At 36.6% G+C, this 17,904-nt stretch overlaps 2 protein-coding genes across 3 annotated transcripts in view; both read left to right on the top strand.

Moving 5' to 3' along the window:
• The first annotated feature begins 312 nt into the window (after positions 1-312).
• LOC102235567 (gamma-aminobutyric acid receptor subunit rho-3-like) lies at positions 313-11,009 on the top strand. Its single transcript, XM_005802928.2, has 9 exons — positions 313-692; positions 1,177-1,289; positions 4,936-5,003; positions 5,101-5,324; positions 6,259-6,341; positions 7,396-7,533; positions 8,714-8,866; positions 9,675-9,868; positions 9,966-11,009. Exons 1-9 carry the CDS (start codon positions 550-552, stop codon positions 10,266-10,268), a joined length of 1,419 nt encoding a protein of 472 aa, XP_005802985.1. The 5' UTR covers positions 313-549; the 3' UTR covers positions 10,269-11,009.
• Positions 11,010-13,070: 2,061 nt separating this feature from the next.
• The window catches only part of LOC102219327 (mucin-3A-like), a 20,784-nt gene continuing 15,950 nt past the window's right edge, over positions 13,071-17,904 (top strand). Inside the window, exons 1-5 of one of the 2 annotated variants that reach the window (XM_023342354.1) lie at positions 13,071-13,375; positions 16,491-16,564; positions 17,048-17,122; positions 17,428-17,490; positions 17,767-17,835. In XM_023342354.1, coding sequence (XP_023198122.1) covers positions 13,287-13,375; positions 16,491-16,564; positions 17,048-17,122; positions 17,428-17,490; positions 17,767-17,835 — 370 coding nt within the window. In that variant the 5' untranslated portion in view covers positions 13,071-13,286. Of the gene's footprint in view, positions 13,376-16,490; positions 16,565-17,047; positions 17,123-17,424; positions 17,491-17,766; positions 17,836-17,904 lie in introns of both variants that reach the window. The other variant, XM_023342353.1, reaches the window with a different exon arrangement.

The following is a 17,904-nucleotide window of genomic DNA, read 5'->3' as shown; positions in this document are numbered from 1 at the left end:
ATCCTGCAACGTATAAAACTAGGCTACAGGGTTTTTATTTTCATCTGGCCTGGACGATGATGAAACTGGTGTTTGTATTATGCGCTTCCCCCGCCCTGCATTGCCTCCAGTTTGTAGGTTACTGAAAGATTTCACCACCCACAGAAAAGAAGATTAGGGAGGAATTAATGGTATTCCTTTGTCATTATAGGAACAAATTGATATTTGGTTTTAAATCAGAGGGGTGGGGTCAGCGGTGGAGTCAGAGCAACATGTTGCGTCAGGACACATAAGCAGAGGGATGGCACTGTGACAGGCAAACTCAGCCAGGAGGATGCTCGTGCACTGGCGCTGAGCTGCTGGATATCTCCACTGATGTTCACCATGTTATGGGATATGAGAGTAAAAGATAAGGTAGATATGACCTGGTGTTTGCCTGGCAGGACAGAATGAGTGCACCTGGGACATGGACGTGTCACTAGGAGACCGGGACAGCCGTGTCTGGTTGAGACACTGAAATACTGGGAGGGACGTTTGGGTTCCTCTCGCATCTGAAGCCCCTGCTCAATCATGAGACTGGCCCTCCTGGCCTTGAGACTGATGGTTTTGGCCTGGCTGTGGCCTGTCACTCGGCTCAACAGCAGCACTTTTGCAAACAAGAAACGGCACAAAGAGGTCTATGTTGGGGAGAACACTAAAGCAAAGCATGGAGGGTAAGATTCCTCTTATTTTTCCAGGTACAACTTACATTGTCCAGTCTCTTCCGAATGGTAGTTATCTCAGACCTTGCTTGCATAATGGATCCCAGTGACACCATCAATACCATGCAGGTGAATCCAGGTCAGGACTGGCAGTGAAATATGTGACTCTGGAGGTATTTTTACATTTATTTCTGCACAAAGACATTGTTGCGCATGTTATCAAAGCCAGCTTTGGATTGTTTCTAGGAAGACACTAATCACCTCAGGAGGCAGATGAACGAGCGTTACCACATTATGTTTGACCCAATTACAAATGCCAGTACCCTGAATGTAACTGATTTTATTTGGGCCAAGGCTCTTGGTTTTAATCAGGGCTAAAGAGCAATTAGCCGTCACTCGCTCTCCCAGCCAGATGTTGCTTCTGTTTAGAGTCTGTTTTTGTTAGAGATTGCCTTACTGATCTGTCATTTGATCTTTTTTTTATTTTTTTTTCTAGACGGGTGGATCTTAAGATGAAAAAGCTAGACAGCACAAAGTCCCTGCTAATTAAATCTGAGCAGCTACTAAGGATTGAAGATCATGATTTTGCCATGCGCCCAGGCTTTGGAGGTAAGAAAGCTCAGCTTAATTAATATAGTTCTGTTTATTTATATATTACTCTTAAGTAGTTCCACTGTTAAAAGCAAACAAAAAGCTGCTTTTGAGTTACACATTTAAACTGGTCCACTCAACATTTAACTGTATTGTTCTTGTTCTCTATTAATAAATATTTGTTTTTATTATCAGATAATGTAGTCGACTATGCGGGTTATTGTGCTTATCTACCATAATAAGCAACGCCTAACACAAAAAACCTTGTTGACCTAGATTGTCTGGTGCCTGGGATTGTCTGGTCCCAGGCACCAGACTACAGCGGTGCAGAGAAAATAATCTGAACTGTGTTCCTAATTCTGCGCCTTTCTACACTTTGAAGGATAGGTCACTTTTTTCATTCACAATGTATTTTGGCATAGTAAAAATACTGGAATATTGCAATGAATGTGTCCATGTTGTGAACAAGGAAAATATAAATTTCTGTGATAATACTATTCCCTCATTGTGTGGATTACTACAAGTTTAAATGGACAATTTCTATATGGACTATAACACTGCATTTTATTTACTTTATTTTAGTATTACATGAAAATGCTCTGATTTACAGTTGCATAGTCTTTAGAATAGCCTCCAGGATTAAAAAACATTATTATCTTATGCTTATGTGTTTCAAATATGATTACATTGTATTCAATTTTTAAAATAAATTTACACAAAAATGAAAAGAAAGAAATAATGACATGTTTCTAGATTCCCACTTTAAAAGCCAGTAAGTTACTTGAACAAAACTAAACATTTCCAATAAGTGTGATGTTTTTCTGAATTTCACCAATGAATCCTCCTAAAATAACAAGTATCCTCCAAGAAAAACCTGACCAGGCACTAGTTGGTGATTACCTGTGTTTCTTTCAGAATGAATACGAACCGCCAGGACACATACAAATACGAAAACCACACTTTTGATTAATCCCAAGCACAATTAACACAAGAATGTTTCACCATCAGTCAAGTTGAGACCTAGCATTCCAGAGTAAATCCAAAAAATGGTCAACACTTAACATATTATACTTTACCGGAGATTCCAGGTGAGACCTTTGGAAAATCATAACCCCATTTTAGTCATGCCTTTCATCCATGGTAGATGGCTTCATTTCATACCTGAAAAAAATGTGGTATAAAAGGACTGAAACTGCAAAGGCATAAAGTGACTATAGTTGGGAAAATAATCAGAAACTATAGGTATTTGCAATACCTATAGTTTTGCAAATATGTGCCTTTGTGTAAATCGTGTTTACACATGATTTTTAAAATGCCTGAAGTGTAACCTTGGGGGGCATTTTCTGCCCTTGGAATGATTTTGTGTGGCCTCTGATAATGGCATAAGCGATAAAAAAAAATCTCCCTTAAACAAAAAAGATTGGGTGCAACTCAGAATTTTTATGTTTTATCACCAATGATTTTTTATCTTTTGTTTCTTATGCTTGTGTAGACGTTAGGACCACAAACATTGAGCAACTTTTACTTTAAAGCAGATCTGGGTGCGCTCACTAAACTTGACAAGATAATATAAGAATATTTAAACAAGGGATACTAATATTTATTGATGAGAATAAACCAACAAAATGGAAAACAGCAACATTGCATGCCTTTTTTGAAAAATAAGACAAACATGTGAAAACCTTTTTGTTTCTTTTGAAAATGATTTTGAATCATTTTAATCAAAAAGTGAATTTTGTTTTTGCTATGGTGACCCTTGAGTACTTGCAATTTCATGATTTCATGCACCAACTAAAGTAAAAATAACTAAGACCTGTAACAGTCCATTTAGCATTTGAGACAGTAGAAACACAATAGGGACCAGAATATTGGCTGGTGAAATTTGTTGACATCATTATAGTGATAAAGCTCCCATGTAACACTGTCACTTTGTCGAATTTCTCTCATAATACTTTTATATTTCCATTTAGTTTGTACTTTATGTTTTCAGCTGCAGATCATTGATGCTGATAAAAAAACAACCTTTGTGTGTGGACCCCCCTCTGTCTAAATATAATCCATTCCACTATTAGATTGCAGTTGTACCCTAAGTATTTACCCTCATTAGGTAATGGCACTTTTAGAGGAGCATGTGCAAATTGCACATCACACAGTATGTTGCGCATGCTCTGCTACTGGATGATGACTTAACAAGCACGATGGTCATAATAAGAAACTACAGCTCTAACGGAAAGTTTTTGCAGTATTTTATGTCTTTTATGTAGTTTTTCCATCCCTTTGCTGTATTTCTGACATATGCAGTTAAACCAGCTGTAGCTCATCCAGCCCTGTTTGTTTTCCTGCCTCTCTGTACATTTGGCATTTGCTCCTGGTATTGTCCAGGGTTTACTCAGGTCATGTGAAGTGAAAGTCTTACTGATGGGATTGTTATAAGCACTGATTATTTTTTTTTTCTTGTTGCATGCAGGATTATGGGACAACTCCAACTGAAATAGACAGCTGCAGAACATAAACTAAAAAAAAAATGTAAAAAAAAAATTTTATCCATGGAAGTTGTTAACTCTATAACTCTTCAAATATTTTTTGAGAGGATCTTGTAGCACATTCGTCAGATTAAGCAAGTTTCAGAAAACAAGTTTTGTACTGGAAAATAGGTCACACATTCTACACTCATGCATCATCCTTCAGATTCTGGGCCTTTACAACAGCTGAGGTCCTGCTAAAACATGTTAAGGACAAATCTGCTGGTTGATGAATGCAGATAATCCTATTTATGAATAGAATTGAGACAAATCTGACAAAACACAACTGTTTAAAGGTTTTGTTTTCACCCCAATCACCCTAATTCGGAAGTCCTTCATTACTTCTGTTAGTTTATAAATTACAGAATGGCCTAGCAACAAAATGCATAAAATATCTGTTGTTTCATCAACCTTTGAGACCACCCAGGGCTTCTTGTTCAAATGTACTCTGAATCCCCAGAATCAGAGCCAAATATAAAACGCAGTATTCAGTTCTTAGCCTCTTCTAATCTGGAAAAAAACTTCCAGAGAATTGCAAAAATGCCGAAACACTGAATTCTTTTAAATCAAAACTAAAAATTAGAGTTACTTTTGATTAATAATAACTGGTATATTGGTTAATTCTAGTCTTCAGACGTGATGAAAAAGATTTGTTACTTGCTTCCTGTTTAATGTTGTCATTATTGTTTATTGTGGCTAGATTGTGACTAGATTCATCTTATAAAACACTTTGTACTGCCTCTTTGGTAATATGTACAATACAAATAAACTTTATTTGTTGAGGTAATGCTACTATAGAAGGTGAAATAACCTCACAAATTACACATATGCAGTTTTAATATTTATGAGGATCTCTCATTTTTTCATCCTCGCAGAACTTATAATCTAGTATATGGAAAGGTGGTTATGCGACGTCAGTAAATATTATTTTCTAGTAGGAGACATTTATAGTAAATACGTTTAATCATTTAGGGTTTCATTTTAGTCAGCTGGCCCAAATAGAAACTTGATTCACTATTAATTGAACTGAGTCTGATATAAAATATTTATGTATATCATTGACATGTAGTATACCTTTGTGGAATGAAAAGGCAGATAATTTGGAGAATATTTTATCTTAAATCTTTTTCTCATTTTTTCAGGTTCTGCTCTTCCAGTTGGAATAGACGTCCAGGTGGAGAGCATTGACAGCATATCTGAAGTAAACATGGTATGCACCTCTGTCATTCCTCTGGTTTACATAAACTGTTCAGCCCGATTGCTGTTTATTTATTTTTTCTCTTTCACTTTTCTTCGCTCTTCTTCAGGACTTCACCATGACCCTCTACTTGAGGCATTACTGGCAGGACGATCGGCTGGCTTTCCCCTCCAGCAGCAACAAAAGTCGAACCTTCGACGCACGTCTCGTCAAGAAAATTTGGGTTCCAGATGTGTTCTTTGTGCATTCAAAACGTTCGTTTATCCATGATACAACTATGGAGAACATCATGCTGAGGGTTTTTCCAGATGGAAATATTCTCTACAGTGTGAGGTAAAAAGGCTTGCAGTCACTGAGCCCTTGGATAGCAACCCTTTTCTCACTATTTAGATAGAAACTTGATATCATAAACTATATATTCATCCTGCTGTTGCTTCTAGCTATTTATCCACCCTCATCAGGCAAAAACTGCAACATGTGCAGTAACAGATCCCCCTTTTGGCATAGGTAAAGATTCTGATTCACAGGTGGGCTATTTGACTCTTAGTGCCAGATTGTGGCACCTGATTGACCCAAAATAACTGAATGGTCCCCATCTCACATGATATTCACTGCTGTCATATAACTAACAGTAGACATGACTAGATAATAGAAAATGAGTTTAAATTATAAGTAGTCAACATATATACAAAACATCTAAAAAAGATGGCTATGAAAGAACCAAAACTGCTAAAGTACAGAAATATGTTGGGACAAAATGATTTGCATCCACTGGCAAGATTACAAACAAAACATTGACTATTTACTCTCATGAAAACTACCCAGGCACACAAGTTGCCTTTGCTATTCTTCTTTATTTATAATAAACTTTATTTTACTCCTGCTCTACTCTTCTCACCAGTCTACTTAATATTTCCCCTGAGGACTTGGGGATCAATCGATTGACTTAGACTGGTTGTCCAATATTGTGAGACAAATTTTATAAAACTGTGGGGTTTTTTTGGGACAAAATATGTGACAAGCTGGAAGCAGTGCGCAGAAAGCAAGAGTAACATGAGAAGGTAGAAAATTTGCTTTTACAGAATTGATAATATCAGTTTCATCTGCAGATGTCAAAAATATGGAATCCTCTCACTGAAGCCACAAACTGTCATTGAAAGTTGCTGCACATGCAATGTTTTCTTTTTTGCTTTTGGGTTAACAAAGTTGATCAAATTGAGTGATTTGAATGATGTGGGTGTTTATGTAACTTTAAGTTGTGTTTTAGGATCACTGTGACCGCTCTGTGCTCGATGGACTTCAGTAGTTTTCCTCTGGACACACAGAACTGCTCTCTGGAGCTGGAGAGCTGTGAGTATCAACCAGAAGCTGAGGGAACGTCTTGGACGTCTAATATTGTTCACAGTCAAACATAATTCCACGATTATTAGTTATTTTAGTGATCAAAATATTCTACAGCTTTTAATAAAGCATTTACATAGTTTTGCATTGGAAGATGTGGACCAGAGAATGCGCCGCTATTTCAGTTTATGTAACAGTGGAATGGAATCGGAAAGTAAACTCTGACTAACTTTTATTTTTTGGCGTAAATAAGACTATGTTAGTTTGTTTTGTTTCTTCTGTGCTGCTGTGACTTGCACCCACACACTTCTCACATTTCGTCACATTGCAACCCCAACCTTCACTGTAGTTTACTGACGTTATTTGATAGACCAACAGAAAGTAGTGCATAATTGAGTAGTGGATGGTATTAAACTTCAGTGTAAAGTGCATCTGGTTCCTTTACACTGTCACCTCTCAAACCAGTTGTTCTCTGAAGTAATCTGATGACTATTAGTAAACATTAGTGAACAAGAAACATCATGAAGACCATAAAAGACCACTGAGAAGTTAAAAGCTAGGCTAGGTCATATAGCAATCTTCAAAACTTTGATTAACTCTTCAATTCTTCATCTGAAAATGGAAGGCATATGACACAACTGTGAAACCTAAAATATGTCTGTTCATCTGGATAAACTGCAGTGTATCATTTTCCTTCTACTTCACCAAGATGCACTCACCATAACTTAAAATTCCCATGTCATGCATTGAGGTTTTGGGTGTAACTTGATGAAATGTGAACAACTTGGAGGGGAATGAGTATTTTTGCAATACACCGTAGATGATTGTCTTTAGACATTTTTTGACAGTCTAATTCAAATGTTCTGTGGGTTTTCTGTATTTTCAGAGCATTCTCTCTCTGTTATTGCCATACATTCACATCATGGAGCTTGATCTTAGAGGAAAGGCAGATATCCAGCTTAAAACAATCTCTCCTTCCCTCTGAGAAAAACACCCATGTTTCTCCTGAGAGAGGCAAAACGTGAATCTCTCCTCCCACTCTTCCTTCTCTCCTCTCTTTAAGATGCTTACAATGAGAACGACCTAATGCTCTACTGGAAGAACGGGAACGATTCATTAAGGACTGATGAGATAGTGCTCTCTCAGTTTTTTATTGAAGACTTCCAGCCTTCCTTTGGGCTTGCCTTCTACAGCAGCACTGGTATGTGAGGTTGGGGCTCTCTGAGCTGTATCCACTTTAGAGACAACCAGAGAGCTCCTCTAATGTTTTTTTTTTCTGTGATGTAGCTTGCCAAGATAATAATTCTAATAATGTTACATGTTGGCTTTGTATATATGTATAAAAGAAACAACTTAGTTTTTTTGGTTGTTTTTTTTTTTTTTTACATAAAATCAACTTGGATGGAAAGATGGATGGAAAATCAACTTCAAATGGGGCGTTTTGTTTGAAGCTCTCAGTAGCGAGTCCTTAAAGCACATGTTTGGGTTTCAACCTTCTTGGAAGATTCACAAAAACAAATATTACATTGAGTTAAAACTGTATGGCTGAAAATAGAATAATGAATGGATACAGCAAGCCTCATCGTAGGCCCCGGGTGAAAGAAAAAATATTGATTTTCATAGCTCTCTGTGGGAAAACTGATACTAAACAGCACTCAAAAGATTATTTTTCAATCAATATTTTTCTATGCTTGAGCTGTTATAATATTGAGATAATAAAATACTTATTTAATGGATCATTGTTGAAAATTATTAATGTAAATATCTAAATGATATCGTCTCAAAGTGCAGAATTCCTGAATTTAGTTCTGTTTTGTGGAGTTTTCTAAGGAATCCCCGCTGATTGTGTCAATTTCTTTTGCAGTAATCCTTTCTCCTGAATTAGCATGTAGCAAAAGCAGATTATATATCCAGTTGAGACGTTAACTTTGCAGCAGTCCCTACACACAGAAAGACAGAATTAAACGTCATCTGTAGAGAGCAACTATAAACATTTTTTCAGAAACTGCTGATGCAGCATTGCCCAAGCAAGGTGTCGCAACCGAACACAGAAACATTGGATCTGCTGTAGCATCTATGTAGAGAACTTAGTGGTAACACCAACTGCAGATTGTACATAATTGGAGTAGGGGGGAGTAGGGGGGATGCCTCCACCAGCATAACTGCAGAGATAGCTATGGATAACACTTTAACTAAGCTTTATCAAAACAAAAGATTTAAGTCTTAGAAGTAGAAAGGGAGTCTGCCTCACAGACATTTAAAATGTTGCTTTTTTTTTCAGACTCAATGTGTATTTTGGTTTGTTTTTCAGAGTTATGGTGGCACATTTTTCCTTTTTTCTCCTGATGGTTGCTTTGCTCTGCATTTTTGCACTGTTTCAGGTTGGTACAATCGACTCTACATAAACTTCATCCTAAGGAGGCACATTTTCTTCTTCATGCTTCAGACCTACTTTCCGACCATGCTGATGGTGATGCTGTCATGGGTGTCTTTCTGGATAGATAGGAGAGCCGTACCTGCTCGTGTCTCATTGGGTAATGAGAAAACGTACAGCCACAATCTATGGAAAAATACCGTTTGCAAAGATCAATTAAAGTAACTATTCACAAAGAAAATCACTTTTCTTGTGATTTAATGTAAAGAAGAGGATGGAAACAAAATGTTGATTTGTGTATTGACTAGCCACATCTGATGATTTTTAGTGTTTTCTTGCATATTTTATCTCTGCTTTAATAATTATGGTTTAAAGATGATAATCAACTATTGAATGTTGAGATAGTAAAATTAATAAATAAAAACAAAACTTTGCAAAATTCAGGGTGTCTCCCTATGGACACAGAAGGGGGGTTTCTAGGCAAGAGAAATAAATGAAGCCTTTGTTTATTGCAAACCAAACCAACCGGATTGGTCGTTAGGACAAACAGAAAATCACAGGGCAGCAACTCAATGCATTTTACAATTTAGGTGTTGAAGATGTTAAAGACAACTTGATGAAATTCAAACTGAGAATGAAAAGGGTTCTGGAAGGAGATTTAAGTAACTTTAACAGCCTTGTTGGTGCCAGAAACTGTTTACTTAGATTTTAATCCACCACAATTTATTGAGTTTCCAAAACAGCAAAATATCCACAGAGCTACACTAATATGGATGAAATTGCCTAAGTAATGATTCAGTATTAATTAATTACTTAAGGAATTGATAGTTTCATAATGTAACCTATTGGGCTTCAGTTGTACATGCATATATGAAGTTGTACATATAATCCATACATATTTTCTTTTTTGTGCACTCATGTCATTTCTGTCTGCACACGCGTGTGTGCGTGTGTATGTGTGTGTGCAGGCATCACCACTGTTTTGACCATGTCCACCATCATCACTGGTGTCTCTGCCTCTATGCCACAAGTGTCTTACGTCAAAGCCGTAGACATCTACTTGTGGGCAAGCTTCCTGTTCGTCTTTTTGTCCGTCATCGAGTACGCTGCTGTCAACTATTTCACCACGGTGGAGGAGATGAAGAAGCTGAAGAATGCTAAGGTCCCATTCAATTTTCAGTTCTCTCATCACGTCTTCTTAACGTTTTTGTAATTATTTTGACCTTCATGTTGTTCGCTCTGGTTTTCTTTCGCTGCAGATCCCCAGTAACTTCGATACCACCCAAGCCATGGCCTTTGATGGGTGTTTCCACGATAACGATATTGACCTGGTTTCTTTCCCAGAGGTCTCCATCACTCCGACTACAGACAGAAACACTCAGCCTCGAAACTCCACCATTTCTGCACCCACAGAGGGAACCAGGCTCCGTCGCAGGAACACACTGAAATACAACCTGAGCTTCATCAGGAGCAACAGTTACATGATTGACTCGTATTCTAGAGTCATCTTCCCCATGGCTTATCTGCTCTTCAACATCATTTACTGGAGTTTGTATGCTTAGGACATTTGTTAAAAAGACTTACTAAGTACCATAAATGCTGGTCTATCCTGCCATGATGACCTTTTGTTTGCACAGTGTTTGATGCAGAGCTTTAATATCTTTTATGACGTCTCAGATTCAAACAGCCGAGATCAGCTGTTGCAGCAAATTCAGTGCTGACCTTGATATTGGTATCCTTCACAAAGGTGTGTAAAAGACCTTAAAATAAATCCTTTATTGCAGAAAATAAGTCAGACTGAAACCTTTAGAAAAAATTAGTTTTTAATTCAATTAAAAAAGAATTGATTATTCAGTGGAGAAATCCGCTGTGTAATTTCAAAATTCTTTAAAAAATCTTTTCCTAGGGTGCCGGGGAATTTGTCTGCATCTGTAGCCACAATTTTCCGAATGTTCATACGTGTCTTCAAAAAGCGTCATTTGGGAAAAGTCTTAACCATTTATATTTCTTTTTTTTTTGTTGTTGTTGTTGTTGTTATGTTTTATTTCAGAGAATAATTTGGCATGAGGCAATTTTCTTTTCTTTTTTCATGTGTTCTGACTTGTAATATATAAAGAAGATGGTTGCCTGCATGTGCCAAGGCAGGGCAGTTTTGCTCTACAAAAAGGACATATCATCGTAGTACCGTAAATATTTGATTGACTTCATTAAATCAACATTTCAGATTAGACAAGCCACTTCAGTGAAATTGGAACCTGTACAAAGCACTATATATTTATCTTTACAAATAAACCTATGGTTTTAAATACTGTATGTGTCAGGCTACTTTTTGGCCGATCGTTACATCAGTTTACTCTTCTTTTTTTAGTTATGCCCAAAACGACATTGTTGTTTCAACATTATTTGGAGCTCAGCTTTGTGCTAAAAGCAATGTCATCTTTGTCGATGGCTTTCCTTCTAACACTTCTGGTGAATTCTTTCTCAACCTCATTGTACTCCAGGTCCATCACAGGTCAGAACAGACACATACAACCACACACATTCATGCCTAGGGGCAGTTTTAGAGCAACCAAATAACCTAACATTCATGTTTTTGGAATGTGGGAGGACGCTGGAGTACCCGAAAGAGCCTGCTGTCTAAAAGACAAAAACCTTTTTGCTACAGGCAGCAAATAAAGAAAGGCACATCGACGCCACCACCAGTATTACCTGACCAATAAACGTACTTATACAAAGCATATTTTTATGGATGTTAGTCACAGTTAGACCTATAAAGGTGGGTTGTTCCAAAAACTGTGAAAAGATCCAAAATACTCACAATAACAGACAGACAGATGGGGCTTTTCAGATGGATTCAAAACTGGAGCTTAAAGGTATTACTGCATGTTGACAGGTTGTCCTGCAAATAAAAGCATGGATTAAATGGAAAATAAAACCAGAGTCCTGAGAAACAGGCATTACAAAACAAGTCTGGAACATTTGGTTGAATGCCAAAACACAATCTGGCAAAGACTGAATCCCAAAAGCAGGTGAATGAGAGCATGAGCAGGTGAGCTCCTTTGGGGCCTCTGGTGGAGGGAAGCGGTGATGCAGGGAAAACAAGACGGCTCTGCTGCACTGCAAGAGCATGACTTATCTTACATTTCGCAATATATCACAAAACATGGAAATCGTTAGAGCTATCTTGAGGAAGTGAATTATGCTTCGGGTTACTAACCAGTTAAACCACAAAGATGGCATTTTAAAGTAGCTAATGAAATAGATTAATAATATAAGACAGGTTGTATTCAAAGCAATATGGTGGAAAAAATAAAACTCCACAAATCATTTATCCATCCACATTCTCTAGTTTATCAGACATCAGGTATTGGGAGTAAAAGATCTGCTAAACTAGGACTCTCCTTTGAGCTCCCCTCATTTTACAGACCTCTGCACCTTATCTCTGAGGGGAGCATCACTACAGCCACTTGTATCAGGAATTCATTTTTCCAGTCATGATGCACATCTCTATGCCATAGGTCAAGGTTAGCCATTAGCAATTCAAGCTGAATGTAAATTTAAAAACCTGGACCTGACCTGGACAACAGTAATATTCTAAAAAATGTAGAATTTTATATTTGTTCAACTCAACATGTATAGCTTACCTTACAATAAAATACCTATTTATGTTTTCTTTTTACTGAACATGTCTATTAAACACACACAAGCACAAACTCCCTGCTGTGCTGGGAAGGACTCCATGTACTACAATTTCCATTATCTTTGATTTATTGTATTTGTCAAAGAAGAAAAAGCATTGTTTCTGTATAACAATGTATATGAGCTGTTTAACCACAATAAAACTACTTAGCTTGATATGATTCTTTTATAGTTAACTTTGGAACCAATTGCAAATGTCCAAGTTCAGCTACTTTTGTGACACACCTTATACTCTCGCCCCAACCACCTACGCTTCAGTGTGCTGCCTTGCTTAACAATGTGTTAGTTTAAATGCAGCTCTACAAGCCACAAATATGAATGAAAGGCATGTAAATGATAATTCTGCAACAGTGATGATCACCTCATTCATACCATGACAGGCACAGCGGTGCCTGACATTTCTGGCTGCACTAAATGTTTCAATGCCAGGGCACTTTGAGGTCCGCAGAGTTGCCTTGGAAACGTCTTTTGTTTTACGTCTATCAAAAAGAACACTGAGGAGGTGAGGACACACCCTGAGGCACACCTTAAATGCCAAACAAAAATAGAAACGCAGGTCTCTTGCCTTCCAAAAACTGTACAGGAAACCTGTTGGTGTACAATACATATTTCTCGTTTAGATCTCTATGATCTGGTGCGCAAACAAGAAGTTCCTTTTAATACTTTCTTCATTGTTGAGTGACACACGCTTGAGCTAAAACGAATACAGCTGACGTCCACTTACTGGGACTGACGTTTTGAAGGCGTGTCTGGATTCTGCATGAGAAAATCACAGTAGAGAAACACACCGCCAGCAGCTGGAATCAGGCTTGTTTCAGCCAGGAAAATGTTTGTGGTTAGCTTTACGGTTTAGCTTTCCTTGGATTCTGCTGTGGGAAGTTATGCTCCATGGAAATGAAGACATTATGGGAGCTCCATCAGTTCATTTGGACAGATGTTTTTGCCAGCACAAATTGGGTTCTTCTGTCAGGTAAAAGTTCTGGTGGTGGTGTTGTACTCTTTTTGATTAGAACCAGCTCATCTAACGTAAAATGACTGCGAACTACATAAATAAGTCTAAATCATGCACTTATAAACATATAAGTAGTTTTTAAATACATCTTTTTGTGTTTTATATACTGATGAATGTCATTCAAAACAAGTACTTTCACATATACGTATGTATATATTTCAAATGAGGAACAAGGCATTTCAAAGTGCTTTACATCATAACAAACACAAAAACACAAAGTCATGCAACATAGAATCAACAATCAAAACATTACATGAAGTCCAGTGCCATCATTAAATTTGTGATTGATTACGTTTCAAATACAAATCTAAACAGGTGGGTTTTTAGTGAAGATTTAAAGGAAGTCAGTGTTTCAGCTGTTTTACAGTTTTCTGGAAGTTTGTTCCAGATTTGTGGTGCATAGAAGCTGAATACTGCTTCTCCTCGATTGATTCTGGTTCTGGGGATGCAGAGCAGACCAGAACCAGAAGACCTGAGGGGTCTGGAAGGTTAGGCAAGCCAACTGTGCTGAACCCAAACCAACAAATAGACTTGACACCATGTTTAAAGATGTTGATACGTTCTCAGCTGTCATTCTGATTATCTAAGCAATCCACATAAGACTGGAAAAGTTTTTCAAAGTCTCGACATTTATATTTTATCTCAAATGTTGGATTTTATCAAAATGTTTGTTATCCAGGCAGAAAACCATAGTTCTGTAAGGATTCAAACTGAATTTTGAGCAATCAAAATTCAGTTCTCCTATCTGAGGAGAATGTCAACAAATGGGTTTAACATGGTTTAGATAATTATATCTTCTGAAAAGCAATAATTAGAATTTCAACTGAAATATAATGCCTTCATCCTCCATTTATTAGCTTAGGTCACAAAGGTTCACAAATGATTACTCCTTGCAGTTCTCAGGAAGATCGAATTGCTTGCAATAAAACTTACACAGCAAACGGAGGCATCAGATTTCACGTCATCTTTACTTGGTTCACTGAACAATAACAATGCAGCCTCATAGTCTTCTATGATGGGGTCTAATCTGAACAACAGAACACCATATAAATGGAAACTTCTACACAATATAATATACAACAAACTCTGTTTGCTTTTCATTGCTAATGTCCGTGTCAGGGTGTTTTTATTTTTTAATTTTTTGTCCCCAATAGCATCGGCCGATGCTCAAAAATCAACATTTTAAAGGAAGTTTTATTAGTAACATTTTAAAAATCGTATGTATAAAATGGTTTAAACCAAACCAGCATTAAAATATTTTTTTAAAAGATATAGTGTGTTTCAAAATCAGAAAAATTAGAGCAATTTAAACTTTGAAATTCTGAATTGGTTTATGCTTCTAGGTTTACATTAAAATGTAAAAAAAAAATTGTTACAAAACCAAATGTATTTTTAACAAAGTTGTAGTTTCTACCTTTTTTTTAGATACCACCATGAAACATTGAGTAAATGGTCTTTAAAGACTGAACTAATCTTTTCACTTGATCGAATACAAATTATTCATTTTAACTGACTTCTAATAATTTAGCTAAAAGGCAAAGTTAGTCACTGTAAAAACTGCTATTTTTTTACCCACTACTATTGCTAGAAACGGTAGAAGGAAATATCAAGGAATTGAACAACAAAGTCATTGAGTCCTCTTTCAAGATAAACATCCTAGATTAATTATGTTGTTCACTCGTACTGTTATTTTCATCACCTTAAACACAGAGACATTATTTTTTGGACTTTAAAAGCTTTTACCAAATCAGTAAATTTTTGGTTCGAACATTTGAAACCAAATATTGGCAAAATTTTTATAAAGGATATATAGCCATCTCCCCACACTATCTGATACTAAATGAGACTAAACTATTCCTGTTTTAGGTTAGTAAGGATGACCAAAAGAATTTCTATTTCACAATAACAAAATAATGAAAGAGATGTCTCTTTGATAGAATTTCAAATACATTTGCTTTAATTTAGAAGTTTACAGCAGTATAGGAGAGCCCAGATGACAATGTACTAGCTTTCTGAATTTTTACTGGGTTAACTCAACATTTTATTCAAACAGAAGCATTCTGCAGATGTATTTTAGAGCAACACCTCTAAAATACAGCTTCCTTGTATGGCATAATAAAATAAATCTGGCAATATTTCAGGAAGAGATCTGGCAGACATCCACAAATCTGATTGATCCTTGTGTACAATTTACAGATTCCCATTGGTGCCACATTAATCTGATCCCATAGATATAAACACCACTGAGATCTCCAACTTTCATACAGTCCTGGAAGGATACGGTTTCTTTGTCCCACAGATAAAAGTGTTAAATGTTGGCCTAAGCTAATAATAGAGTGTTATTATCCATAGCAAAATGAGTCCAATACCAACATGGACAAAGTTAATGCCATGATGAGGAAAGAAAATGATGTGAAAACATTAAGGTAACATCTAAAGACATTTATAAGGAAGTTAAAGCTCAGACATAAATGTTTCCAAACTAGCAATCACCCTATGCGAAGCGCCAGATTAGTTACTAATAGTTTCTTCCTTGTACTGTGAGTGTCATTGTAAAAGTTGAAAAACAAAACGCAGGCTGTGTGGACAAATTCAGGTGTGGTTGATCAATAAACTAATTTGCTTGCCCCTTTAAGGGTGATATTAAATTTGTTCTAGAAAGGGACAAATATATGAATGTCTGAGTTCAATTTGATCATAACACAAACTTGCAGGCCCTGCAAACAATAAAAGGCAAAAAAACTCCCAAAATCTTAATGCAACATGCAGCAAATATATAACAAGTACTAAGAGGTGAATGTAGTGATATCAATCTTTTGATACCAATATTTATGTTTGCATTTCTGACTGATATCGGTGAATAAGACTGTTTGTTCTGTTACACAAGACTTTTCAGTTCAATTTTTCTCATGTCTCATTGCTTCTGTGACAAAGCTCAGACAGATTGATGAAAATGAAAGATAAGCTTGTCAGAAATGTTATCCAAGTTGTTTGGTGTTTCTTGTCACAAAGAGATGTTTAGCTTTATCAAAACTTTCCATTACGTACTTACTAACTGTAAATTATTTCACAGACTGAAGAAACCTGGTTCTTGTGTTACATATGCAATGTGGCTGAAGATACATCTACTTATTGTCCTCCTATCAGGTGAGGTCTGACATCACCCGCAGTATGACTAAAGACGTGAACAAAGGTTATTATCAAACAAAGTAACAGAGCATTGAATCAACCTCCACTAATAAACGACTTATGTCTGCATTCCACATAGTTCATCATTCCCGCATGTTAAATTCCTTTCCTTTTCATTCTGTAACCTGTTTATCAACATTGATTCCAGACTGACTGAAAGAATATTTCAACACCTCTGGACTGCAGCTTGTTATCTTGCAATTTTCGAAGCAGTACTTGCGCGACTTTTTTTGATCTTGATTCCTGTGACTGTGACCAAGACTGAGGCCATTCTTTAATATTTCTTAGTGATTGATATGATGTAACTCTTTCACATGGCTCCATTTTGGGCAAACAGACAAGTTGTGAACGACTGGTGCCTGAATGTCTCATTGAAAAACCCAACCAGACTAACTCAAAAGATACAACTCCTTACTGTAGCTGTTTTATTTCTCTAATCAGGTCAAGCTTTAGGTCAACTAACCTCCACTGCTCCGTCCAGCATTGCCACATCAACAACAGCTTCACAAACCTCAGGTAAATAATATGCTAAGGCTTGTACAACCTAAAATGAGAAATAAGACAGAACTGAAAACAACAGTTCTCAAGACAAAACAAGGATAATTGGAATTACCTTCACTTTTACAATGCAAACTTTAAATTTGCACAATATTTCTTTATGCCTCTATTGATTCACAGTTACAGATAGAATGATGGAGAAAATAAAGAGGTAGCATATTAAACAACAAATTAAACTGTCATGTTAAGACAACTTAACACAGAGGACAAAAATCACAAACTGAAAACAAAAATGAAATTGATAGTTTTTCATTCTTCAGCAGGTGAAGCATCTGTTGTTCCAAGCTCCCAAGCTGCTTCCTCTACTTTTCACACAGTTACAGCAGGTAAATTAAACTCCTCAGCAAAAATATGACCCAGCTGTAATACTTGTAGCTGTATAACAGAGAAACAAATCCAAAGGTGGACAAGTGGTCAAATTATGTCATTGTAATACAAACACGTAAGGTAACACAGTAAATTATTTTGTGAATCAAATTATTCAGATTATTTAAAAGATAACTCAGCAGTTGATCTTTGCAACAGCATTAATATTTGAGGTTATAGTCTTGTATTTAAATATGCATTTTAACAGATTTTCCATTTTTTCCAATCAACTGAAGTTTCTGATAGTCAGTCTTCTGCTGCTTCATCCATTATTCCAACTTCTGCAACCACCGTACAGACCTCAGGTAAACAAATGACAGACATGTCTCACCTACAGTACAAACGTAGAAAAATATTTTACCCAAAGGGGCTTT

This window comes from Xiphophorus maculatus, chromosome 11 (genome assembly GCF_002775205.1).
Source record: "Xiphophorus maculatus strain JP 163 A chromosome 11, X_maculatus-5.0-male, whole genome shotgun sequence".
NCBI classification, from domain to species: domain Eukaryota; kingdom Metazoa; phylum Chordata; class Actinopteri; order Cyprinodontiformes; family Poeciliidae; genus Xiphophorus; species Xiphophorus maculatus.
This window is presented reverse-complemented; position numbering and strand designations above follow the sequence as displayed.